We start from the raw sequence: 12,459 nt of genomic DNA on the forward strand, positions 1-12,459 counted from the left end.
GGGAGTTTCTTATTCCTACTTTATAAGAGTCAAAAATAGGTGACTTCTTTGTCTAAGGTATAAGGAACATCCGAACCTTGGGATAAACGCAACATGCTGGGTCAGGCAATGTCTATGGAGAAAAAGGATGGGTGACATTTCGGGTCAGAACCCTTCTTCAGTCAGGAAATAAAGGGGAGGGAATTGGAGATAGCAACACCTGTCATCAGTAGCTGGCCATGATTTGTTCTGGCCTTTCCCTCCCTCCACTTCCCTCCCCTTTACTCTCAGTCTGAAGAAGGGTTCCGACCAAAAACGTCACCCATCCTTCTCCAGAGATGGTGCCTGACCCACTGAGTTACTCCAGCACTTTGTGTCCATCTTTGGTATAAACCAGCATCTGCAATTCCTTGTGTTGGAAGGAACTGCAGGTACTGGTTTTAACCGAAGATGGACAGTAAAAAGCTGGAGCAACTCAGCGGGTCAGGCAGCATCTCTGGAGAAAAGGAATCAATTGCCATTTTGGGTCAAGACCCTTCAGACTGAGAGGTTCCCCTTTTCCCTGACTCTCAGTTTAAAGAAGGGTCTTGACCCGAATCATCAACCAATTCCTTTTCTCCAGAGATGCTGCCTGACCCACCGAGTTACTCCAGCTTTCTCTGTATATCTGCAGTTCCTTTCCACACATCCAAAGCTTGTAAATGGCTCTATATAGATGCATATTGTTCTTAGTTTGCAAAGGATTCCACAATTTATAGAGAAACCCTTGATTACCCTACCCAAACGGCCACTCATCTGATATGATCCAAAAATATATACGTTTTGAGAGTTCTCATCCAGGAAAGTGTTTGAGTTCATTTCAGCTCAGTTGCTAGTCAATAACCACACATGAATTAAAAAATGGTGTCATAGGGTCATGGAGAGAGTCACAATGTGTAAACAGGCCCTTCAGCCCACCAAATCCACACAGATTATCAACCACCCACTTTTCACTAAACCCATGTTTTTTATTATCTTGCATTTCCATTAGCTTCTCTTTAATTCTACCACTCAGTTATACACCAGGGCCAATTTACAGCAGCCAATTGAGTTGCCAACATGCACGCCTTTGGTCTGTGTGAGGAAATTGGAGCATCCAAAGGAAACTCGAGAGAGAACCTGTAAACTCTGCAGAGACAGCACCAACGTTATATGATTGAACCCTGATCACTGGCTCTGTGAGGCAGCAGATCCCCTCACTGCACCGCTGTGCCATTGCAGACTAAACAATCAGCAAAATATGGTGATCCTTGATGATAGATGCTGCCCCCTTGAGGTGACGGCCATGTAGAGGCGTTGGACCTTAAGAGGAGGATTGTGCCTACGATGCGCTGGGCTGAGTCCACCACTCTCTGCAACCTGTGCATTCCTGTGCTTTGGCAATCAGGATACTTTCTGTGGCCCAAATGTAGAAGATAGATACAAAAAAGCTGGAGTAACTCAGTGGGGCAGGCACCATCTCTGACGTTTTGGGTCAAGACCCTTCTTCAGACTGCAAGTCAGGGGAAAGGGAAACGCGAGATATAGACGGCGATGTGGAGAGATATATAGAGATATGTAAAAAGTAACGATGATCAAGGAAAGGTGGAGCCCACAATGGTCCATTGTTGGCTGTAGGTTAGGTGATAACGAGTTATACAGACAGTGAAACTCAACAGCACGACAGTGAAAACATTACGATGACTAGGGTGGGAAAGAGACAGAGAGAGAGTGGATGCAAGCGGTTACTTGAAGTTAGAGAAATCAATACTCATACTGTTGGGTTGTAAGCTGCCCAGCTTTTTGTGTCTATCTTTGGTTTAAACCAACATCTGCAGCTCCTTCCTAGGCATAATGTAGAAGTTGGCTGGAGTATTCGGTGATGTGTTGAATGTCTTTATATTTCTAAGAAAGCAGAGACGCTGGTGAAAAAGAGAATGTATGGTTTTGCGTAAAGTGTGGGTGAGTGGAATCATTGAAGTGATTTATCCACGACCCAGTCGGATATCTGTGATGAGTAACTGTCTTTAGTTTTAGATTTAGTTTTAGAGATAAAGTGCAGAAACAGGCCCTTCGGCCCACCGGGTCCGCACCCACCGGCGATCCCCGCATATTAATACTATCCTGCACACACTAGGGACAATTTTTAAAACATATATATTTTACCAAGCCAATTATCCTACATACCTGTACGCCTTTGGAGTGTGGGAGGAAACTGAAGATCTCGGGGAAAACCCACGCAGGTCATGGGGAGAACATACAAACTCCGTGCAGACAGCACCCATAGTCTGGATCGAACCCGGGTCTCTGGCGCTGCATTCATTATAAGGCAGCAACTCTACCGCTGCGCCACCGTGCCGCACGTCTGGGCTGTAATATACCATGGTTTACTTGCTAATTTGTATTTTCTTTCAATAGCTGCGAGCTTTGGGCACAGTGGAGTTCCAGTACTGAGGGGCAGAGAGACTGAGATTCACATCACATTGACTTTGGCAGAACACATCAGAAATGAGATTAACAATGAGCCGGGCTGAGACAGACGTAACTGATGTAGACAAGACCCAATGAAGAACAGATGGAAAATACCTTCATGATTTGATGACAACGTTTTGGAAGACTGTAAGTTAATTACCAGTATGTGTCATAGAATCATGCAGCATGGAAACAGGCCCTTCACTTGTATCCCCTTCTCATGAGGAAATGGCTGACCTTCCAATTCAGCTACAGAAGGGACTCTGGAAAATGTTTCTTGTTCACTCTCATAGACATGTTTGTCATGTATGACTTTCTTCTCTGTTTTATTTGAGATTCAGTTTGGTACCCAAAGGGTTTAGTTCAGTGACATGGAAAATGCCTTCATGATTTGATGACAATATTTCTGTGACAGAAAGTTAAAACCAGTTAGAGGCATAGAAAAGGCACAACATGGAAAATGGTTCTTCAGATCAACTTGCCATTGCCATCCAAGTGCCATACTCATACCCCAGCAGTGGAGACACTGGCCACGGTTGCAACCACTCCCACCCTGCTAACTCTGCAGTCTTCCTGACCCTCATAGTGTGGAAACAGGCTCATCGGATCTACTTGCCCATGCGGACCTACATGTCCCATCTTTTAGTTTAAAAAAAATAGTTTTAGAGATTCAGCACGGAAACAGGCCCTTCAGCCCACTGAGTCCACACCGACCAGCGATCCCAGCACTTTTGGATGTGTGAATGGTTGATCATTGGTCAGCGTGGACTGAGTAGGCGGAAAGGCTTGTTTCCACATTGTATCTCCAAATTAAACTAAACTAAACTAAACTAAACTAAACTAAACAATGTGTTAGAAGGAACTGCAGATGTTAATTTATACCAAAGATGGACACAAAAATGCTGGAGTAACTCAGCGGGTCAGGCAGCATCTCTGGAGAAAAGGAATAGGTGACGTTTTGCGTCGGGACACGATGAAGTCACCTGTTCCTTTTATCCACAAATGCTGCCTAACGTGCTGCCTAACGTGCTGAGTTACCCCAGCATTTTGTGTCTATTTAAACTAACCAATCTCCCGAAGCTGGACGTACACGCCACTGGAGATAAATGGGACTACTGTGGATAGGGTGAGCAGCTTTACATACCTGGGAGTCCACTCACAGAGGATCTGACATGGACAACACACTCTGCCGCACTGGTGAGTAAGGCAAGGCAACGCCTTCACTACCTCAGCCAGCTGAGGAAATTCAGAGTCTCTCTGAGGATCCTTCAGTGCTTCTACTCTGGGGCTGTAGAAAGCATCTTGTCCGGCAACATTTCAATCTGGTTTGGGAACAGCTCTGCCCAGGACAGATCTGCAGAGAGTAGAGCGCTCGGCCAAACGCACTATGGGAACATCACTCACCCCCCTGCAGGACCTATACACCAGGTGGTGCAGATCCAGAGCCAGCAACATAATGAGGGACCCCTACCACCCCAGCAACGGACTGTTCCAGCTGCTACGGTCAGGCAAGCGCCTCCGCTGTCACGCTGTGAAAACAGAGAGGACGAGACGGAGTTTCTTCCCACAGGCCATCAGGACTGTAAACTCTTATCTCACCAGCGACTAATTTACTGTTGTGTTGTGTCGTTTTTTTAATTTATTTTTTTCTAAACTGTAAATACTGGTTCTATCCTCTGTTGTTTTTGCACAATCCGTAGGCATTTGCCACTTTCATTTCTTGTATGTGCATGTGACAAATAAAGTTGACTTGACTTGAAGCAGAAATGGAAAATCTCAGTGGAAGTTTTATAATGTTAATTTTATTTGAGCTCGGTTAATTTACTGGTTCTTGTTCACTCTCGTAGCCAATGTTTGTCACGCATGACTTTGTTCTGTTTCATTTAAGATTCAATTCGATACCCAAAGGTTTGAGTTTCATGACTGTGCTTCACAAGGCATTGAGTTAGTGCCAGTATGTCCTTCTACACCTACACGGTGAGTGGAAGAATTTACAAACTAGAAACAACACTATAGTTTGCAGGTAGACAAAAATGCTGGAGGAACTCAGCGGGCGAGGCAGCATCTATGAAGCGAAGGAAATAGGCAACGTTTCGGGCCGAAGCCCTTCTTCAGACTATAGTTTACAGTATATTTTTCAGAAGGTATTTTAGGATGAATTTCCTCCCCATCCCTCTTTCCCTTCGTGATACTGGTGTGAAAGTCAGGGTGCCGGAAATAAACCTCACTGTGCAGACACAAAGCAGTTTGTGGAGGAGAAATACATCATTCGTGGAAGCTAAAATTGATTAGAAATCCTTTAAACTTGTGACTGAAGGGGTTAAAGCCCTATTTGTTCAAGTGTCGAAGCAGCGACATTTTTTGACATGGGATCACAATCACTTTTACTTAATCAGTGGCTTCCACATTTTTTAATTTCAAAAATAAATGCTATTCTTAAAAAAATTACAGAAGTAAACAATGCAACGCTTAATATATTCTTGGTGTTAGTCTATACATTCTGTGGGGATGGTTTTATGCATAGTAATCTAGCCGACAGCACGGTGGCACTCCAAAGCCATACAAGTTTGTAGATGAATTGGCTCGGTATAAGTGCACGTTGTCCCTGGCGCATGTGTGTAGGGTAGTGTTAGTGTATGGGGATCACCGGTCAGTACAGATTCAGTGGGCCGAAGGGTCCGTTTCCGCGTTGTATCTCTAAACTATACTAAACTAAGCTTTCACCTTTTCTTTTGCAGGCAGGTAACCCACTTGCAGGACTGCATGTTACACGCAGTACTCAACGTCTATTTCAGCCCAACACGTCTGTTCTATATATCCCACCTGTGTCTCGTACTCACGCTCCTCCGGTTTACGGAAGCCAGACATTCAATAAGAACAGTTTTGTTGCAGTGACAGGTAAAGCACTTCCATCTTCTTACGGAACCATTTGCTTGTGTCTGACAGTGGCTATAGAATGTAAACAAATCATGAAACCCAGTTTATAATCGCGGCTGGTGCATGCATCCTCTACGGGAGAGCCCTGCACTATGAAACGTGATATTTATCACTAGAGACATCAAACTGAGCCTTGACCTGACTAAAATGTAAAAGGTAGCTCAGTGGTATCGCAAAGGAGAGCATAGAACTCCCCCTGTCTCCCACTGCAGGGGCGGCACGGTGGCACAGCGGTAGAGTTGCTGCCTTACAGCACTTGCAGTGCCGGAGACCCAGGTTTAATCCCCACTACGGGTGCTGTCTGTACGGAGTTTGTACGTTCTCCCAGTGACCGCGTGGGTTTTCGCCAGGATCTTCGGTTTCCTCCCACACTCCAAAGACGTACAGGTTTGTAGGTAAATTGGCTTGGTAAAATGTAAAAATTGTCAAAACAGTGCGTAGGATAGTGTTAATGTGCAGGGATTGGCGGTCGGCACAGATCCGGTGGGCCGAAGGGCTTGTTTCCGCGCTGTATCTCTAAAGAAAATTATTGACCAATAGGGGCGGCATGGTGGCACAGCGGTAGAGTTGCTGCCTTACAGCACCAGAGACCCGGGTTCAATCCTGACCACGGGTGCTGTCTGTATGGAGTTTGTAAGTTTTCCCTGTAGGTTTTATAAAAGTAAAATTTATTTCCCGAACTCCCTTAAAAAAATGGGCCTTCGATTTAACATTTCTTACAAAAGATGGATTTAGGGTGGGACAAGACTGAGAAGCTGAAGAGTGATTTTCCTGTTGGAAACCCTCAGCCAGGCCGAGAACATTGGTGGAAAGAGAAACAGAGTTGATGTTACAGGTCAAAGAGCCTTCATCAGAACTTCAGCCTGAAACATTAGCTCCATTTCTCCTTCCACCAATGCTGCATTATCTGCCGAGTGTTCCCAGCACTTTCTGTGCTTCTGGTCGGCTCCGGGAGGCACCCCTGGGGAACAAAGGTGGACGGGCGAGGAGAGGAATGTGGCATCCCAGGAAGTAGATGGCCGGAGGCCCACAACAGCCTGGGACTTCCCTGGAACAATTACAGCCCATAAGAACTAGAGCGTGGAATTTGAAAATGGTGCCAAATCATGGCGCCTCTTGCATGCAAGCTCAGTAGACTCTTTCTGTACACTTTCTCATCGAGGATCACAGGGGTTTGGCAATATTCTATTGGGCTGTTTGCATGAAGATAATTTCACCGAGTTAGCACTTTGCACATGTGACAATAAAGCACTATTGAATTGTTGAACTATGCTTATTTTGGACCCTGATATCTAGAATTTGTACTTTTATAGCCTGTGTTTCCTTATGACTTGAAGTGAGGAATCCATGTTTATCAATGCATTGTGTAGGAAGGAACTGCATATGCTGTTTTACATTTATTCTTGCTATTGAGGGAGTGCAGCGTAGGTTCACAAGGTTAATTCCCAGGATGGCGGGACTGTCATATGCTGAGAGAATGGAATGGCTGGGCTTGAATACTCTGGAAAATAGAAGGATGAGAGGATATCTTATTGAAACATATAAGATTATTAAGGGTTTGGACACACTAGAGGCAGGAAACATGTTCCCGATGTTGGGGGAGTCCAGAACCAGGGGTCACAGTTTAAGAATAAGGGGTAAGCCATTTAGAACGGAGATGAGGAAACACTTTTACACACAAAGAGTTGTGAGTCTGTGGAATTCTCTGCTTCAGAAGGCGGTCGAGTCCGGTTCTCTGGATACTTTCAAGAGAGAGCAAGATAGGGCTCTTAAAGATAGCGAAGTCAGGGGATATGGGGAGAAGGCAGGAACAGGGTACTGATTGTGGATGATCAGCCATGATCACAGTGAATGGCGGTGCTGGCTCGAAGGGCCAAATGGCCTACTCCTGCAGCTATTGTCTATTGTCTATTGTCTATTGTCTGTTGTATAAATCGAAGATAGACACAAAATGCTGCAGTAACTGGGCGGGACAGGCAGTATCTCTGGAGAGAAGGAATGGGTCATGATTCCGATCGCAATTGAGTGTGAAGAAGGGTCTAGACCCGAAACGTCACCCCTTCCTTCTCTCCGGTGATGCTGCCTCTCCGGCTGAGTTATTCCAGCATTTTGTGTCTATCGTTATCAAGGCATTCTCAAGGGTGTGCTTTCTGGAAATGGGCTACAACTCATTGCATATTGATATGCAAGATCACTGTTTAAATTGGCAAACGAAATTGACATAGAATTTAGAAATTAGAAGATTGAGAGGGGATCTTATAGAAACTTACAAATTTCTTAAGGGGTTGGACAGGCTAGATGCAGGAAGATTGTTCCCGATATTAGGGAAGTCCAGGACAAGGGGTCACAGCTTAAGGATAAGGGGGAAATCCTTTAAAACCGCGATGAGAAGAACTTTTTTCACACAGAGAGTGGTGAATCTCTGGAACTCTCTGCCACAGAGGGTAGTTGAGGCCAGTTCATTGGCTATATTTAAGAGGGAGTTAGATGTGGCCCTTGTGGCTAAGGGGATCAGGGGGTATGGAGAGAAGGCAGGTACGGGATACTGAGTTGGATGATCAGCCATGATCATATTGAATGGCGGTGCAGGCTCGAAGGGCCGAATGGCCTACTCCTGCACCTAATTTCTATGTTTCTATGTTTCTATGACATTTAAAATGGTAAATGGCATGAGCAGTTTACATTTCAAATGTGAGTTTGAAACCTAGATAGGTTTACAAATAAATGAAACTCTGGTAAACTGGCAGTCATTTAGGATGATGAGGGTTCTTGGGGTACACAACAAGGAACAGACAATAGTAGAGAAAGATTAAACACAAAATGCTGGAGCAACTCAATCGGTCAGGCAGCATCTCTGGAGAGAAGGAGTCTGGAAAGGTGTTTCGAACCGAAACGTCACCTATCCCTTTTCTCCAGAATGCTGCTTGACCCGCTGTGTTACACCAGCTTTTTGTGTCTATTTTCCGTGTATACCAGCATCTGCAGTTCCTTCCTAGACAGTAGAGAAAGGTTGTTTGGTTGAAGGGAGATGGATCTCCTTGGAGACCTTTGAACTCGGACTTCAATGTTACATCTTGCACTAAATATTTTAACCTTTATCCATTATCTATGCACTGTGAACAGCTTGATTATATTCATGTGAAGTCTCTTCTCTGACAGGATAGAATGCAAACAAAAGCTTTACACTGTACCTGGGTGCATGTGACAATAATAAACTGCATTTAATAAGCTAAAGCAATCTCTATAACTCCAAGAAGGAATTCAGAGGGTGGTTGGAATATGTAACTTACTGTTAAATCCAAGCAGTCTAGTCACATAGGTACGAAATGCTGGCGTAACTCAGCGGGGTCAGGCAGCATCTCTGGGGAAAAGGAATACTCCAGCATTTTGTGTCATTTTCGGTGTAAACTAGCTTCTGGAGGTCCTTCATACTCTAGTCGCTTCCAAGATATTCAAGTACATGGGAGGGAATAGAATGAAAGTGTAATGGTGATAGAGATGAAAATGCAGCAATGTCGAGCATTAGCAATTAACAATACAAGAGAGAGAAAACGCTGGAATAACTCAGCAGGACAGGCAGCATCTCTGGAGAGAAGGAATGGGTGATGTTTTGGGTCAAGACCCTTCTCTCTGAGCTACTCCAGTGTTTTGTGTCTATCTTCGGTGTAAACCAGCATCTGCAGTTCCTTCCGAATCAATAGAATAGACTTGTTGCACAGATTGTAAAAGATGCTTCCTTCCTGATAATGAATCCCATCTACTGTAATTCCATGTTAAATGGAGGTTTTTCTTCAAACATTGTGCCAATGTCACAGAATTTGCCTCTGATACCTTCTCTCTGGTGTTGCAGCTAAGAAGAAGAACATCCTCATTGGTTTAGCGGTTGCTGGAGCTCTCTTCTTCTTTGGAATCCTGGCGGCCACTGTTTGGTACTTCAGTGAGTACTTAATATTCTTGTGTTTCCCTACCGCCACATTTTCTAGTTTAGTTTAGAGATACAGCGCGGAAAGAGGCCCTTCGGTCGACCGAGTCCACACCGACCAGCAATTCCTGCACACTAACACTATCTTGTACACACTAGGGACAATTTACAAATATACCAAGTCAATTAACCTACAAACCCATAGGTCTTTGGCGTGTGGGAGGAAACCAAAGACAGGAAACAGAGTAGGGATTAATGGGTCCCTTTCAGAATGGCAGGCAGTGACTAGTCGGGTACCACAAGGCTCGGTGCTGGGACCGCAGCTATTAACAATATACATCAATGAATTGGATGAAGGGATTCAAACTAACATTAGCAATGACACAAAGCTGGGTGGCAGTGTGAACTGTGAGGAGGATGCTATGAGAACGCAGGGTGACTTGGACAGGTTGGGGGAGTGGGCAGATGCATGGCAGATGAAGTTTAATGCAGATAAATGTGAGGTAGCAAATGTGAGGTAACAAAAACAGGAAGGCAGATTTCTGTCTAAATGGCATCAAGTTGGGAAAAGGGGAAGTACAACGGGATCTGGGGGTCCTTGTTCATCAGTCCATGAAAGAAAGCATGCAGGTACAGCAGGCTGAAGAAAGCGAATGGCATGTTGGCCTTTATAACAAGAGGAATAAAATATAGGAGCAAAGAGGTCCTTGTACAGAGCCCTAGTGAGACCATACCTGGAGTATTGTGTGCAGTTTTGGTTCCCTAATTTAAGGAAGGACATTCCTGCTATTGAGGGAGTGCAGCGTAGGTTTATAAGGTTAATTCCCGGGATGGCGGGACTGTCATATGCTGAGACAATGGAACAGCTGGGCTTGTACACTCTGGAGTTTAGAAGGATGTGAGGGGATCTCATTGAAACATATAAGATTGTTAAGGGTTTGGACACGCTAGAGACAGGAAACATGTTCCCGATGTTGGGGAGTCCAGAACCAGGGGCCACAGTTTAAAAATAAGGAGTAAGCCATTTAGAACGTAGTTGAGGAAACACATTTTCTCATCACAGTCTGAATTCTGCCTCAGAGTGGAGGCCGGTTCTCTGGATGCTTTCAAGAGAGCGCTAGATAGGGCTCTTAAAAATAGCGGAGTCAGGAGATATGGGGAGAAGGTAGGAACGGGGTACTGATTGGGGATGATCTTCCATCCCCAGTCATGGTGTTGGCTCAAAGGGCCGAATAGCCTACTCCTGCACCTATTGTCTATTGTCTATTATCTTGGAAAAAACCTCGGCAGGTCACGGGGAGAACGTGCAAACACCATACAGACAAGCACTCGCAGTGGAGATCGAACCCAGGTCTCCCATGCTGCAAGCGCTGCAAGGCAGCAACTCTGCCGCTGCGCCACTGTGCCGCCTACATGATCAACAAGAAATTTTGCCCTTAGGCAGCAAAGCATTTTCTCTCTTGCATCTCCTCCATGAATTATTGAGGGTAAGCGGCGAACCAGTGTACTTGCCAGGGAGATGTCTTGTATACAACACAGAAATGTGTGGAGTTTCATCACCAATTGACAACACTAAATATTCTATGTGTAGGAAGGGACTGCAGGTGCTGGTTTACACTGAAGATAGACACAAAATGCTGGGGTAACTCAGCAGGACAGGCATCATCTCTGGGGAAAAGGAATAAGTGACGATTTGGGTCTGATGAAGGGTCGCGACCAGAAATATCACCTATTCCTTTTCTCCAGCGATGCTGCCTGACCCGCTGAGTTACTTCAGTTTTTTGTGTCTATCCTTGGTGTAAAGCAGCATCTGCAGTTCTTTCTTATACAAAGGAAGAGAGGGGTAGCAGGTTGCCTGAAACTGAAGAAGCCAATGCTTGCGGAGCACCTTCATTCAGCCCACCTGAACCTACCTGATCTCCCGGTTGCCGGACACTTTAATTCTCCTTCCCATTCCTACACAGACCTTCCTGTCCTAGGTCTCCTCCATTGTCAGTGAGGCTAAATGCAGATTTGGCAGAACAGCATCTCATCTTTCGCCCAGTGGTATGAATATTGATTTCTCTCACTTCAGGCAGCCTTTCCCTGCTCACCCCATTCTCCTGCCTTCTCCCCATAACCTCTGGCACCCGTATTAATCAAGAATATATCTAAAATAGACAAAAATGCTGGAGAAACTCAGCGGATGATGCAGCATCTATGGAGGGAAGGAAATAGGCAGCGTTTCGTGCTGAAACCCTTTTACAGAAATGGATGCGGAACATCTGAAGAAGGGTTTCGGCCCGAAACATTGCCTATTTCCTTCGCTCCGTAGATGCTGCCTCACCTGCTGAGTTTCTCCAGCATTTTTTGTTTACCTTCGATTTTCCAGCATCTGCAGTTCCTTCTTAAACAAGAATCTATCTATCTCTGCCTTAAATATATTCACTGACTTTGCCTCCACAGTGGCAAAGAATTCCACAGATTCACCACCTCTGACTACAGAAATTTCTCCTCATCTCTTTCCTAAAAGAACGTCCTTTAATTCTGAGGCTGTGACCTCTATTCCTAGACTCCCCCACAAGTGGAAACATCCTCTCCACATCCACTCTATCCAAGGCCTTTCACTATTCTGTATGTTTCAATGAGGTCCCCTCTGCATCTGCAGTCTCTTGTATCTCCATTGAATCTTACTGATGTTCTTGCTTGCAGTTTCGACCAAAAACTGTATACCCTGTGGAACTTCGAGTGGATGTGTAAGCCCATCACAGTGGTGCGATGGGATACCTCAGTGTCAAAATGGCGAGGATGAAGACTGCTGTAAGAAAGATTTTACAATGTCATTGTCTTGTGCTGGCTTTCCATTTTGAATCTCTTTTGCTGGTTCTGATTTAGTTTAGCTTTAGATATACAACGCGGAAACAGGCCCTTCTGGTCACTGAGTCCGCACCGTCCGGCGATCAACCGTCCGGCGATCCGCACCGTCCGGCGTCCACTTACACTACCCTACACGCACTGGGGACAATTTACATTTATACCGAGCCAATTAAACCCACAAACCTGCACGTCTATGGAGTGTGGGAGGATACCAAAGATCTGGGAGAAAACCCATGCGGGTCACGGGGAGAACATACAAACTCCGGGCATACCGC

At 45.2% G+C, this 12,459-nt stretch overlaps 1 protein-coding gene across 1 annotated transcript in view; it reads left to right on the plus strand.

Annotated features, from left to right (window-relative positions):
* The first annotated feature begins 2,166 nt into the window (after positions 1 to 2,166).
* The window catches only part of LOC129702493 (transmembrane protease serine 2-like), a 45,256-nt gene continuing 34,963 nt past the window's right edge, over positions 2,167 to 12,459 (plus strand). The window contains exons 1-5 of the mRNA XM_055644220.1: positions 2,167 to 2,616; positions 4,358 to 4,446; positions 5,208 to 5,367; positions 9,257 to 9,343; positions 12,020 to 12,127. Of these exons, the coding sequence (XP_055500195.1) occupies positions 4,426 to 4,446; positions 5,208 to 5,367; positions 9,257 to 9,343; positions 12,020 to 12,127 (376 nt within the window). The 5' untranslated portion in view covers positions 2,167 to 2,616; positions 4,358 to 4,425. The remainder of the gene's footprint in view (positions 2,617 to 4,357; positions 4,447 to 5,207; positions 5,368 to 9,256; positions 9,344 to 12,019; positions 12,128 to 12,459) is intronic.

This window comes from Leucoraja erinacea, chromosome 13 (assembly GCF_028641065.1).
Source record: "Leucoraja erinacea ecotype New England chromosome 13, Leri_hhj_1, whole genome shotgun sequence".
NCBI classification, from domain to species: Eukaryota; Metazoa; Chordata; class Chondrichthyes; order Rajiformes; family Rajidae; genus Leucoraja; species Leucoraja erinaceus.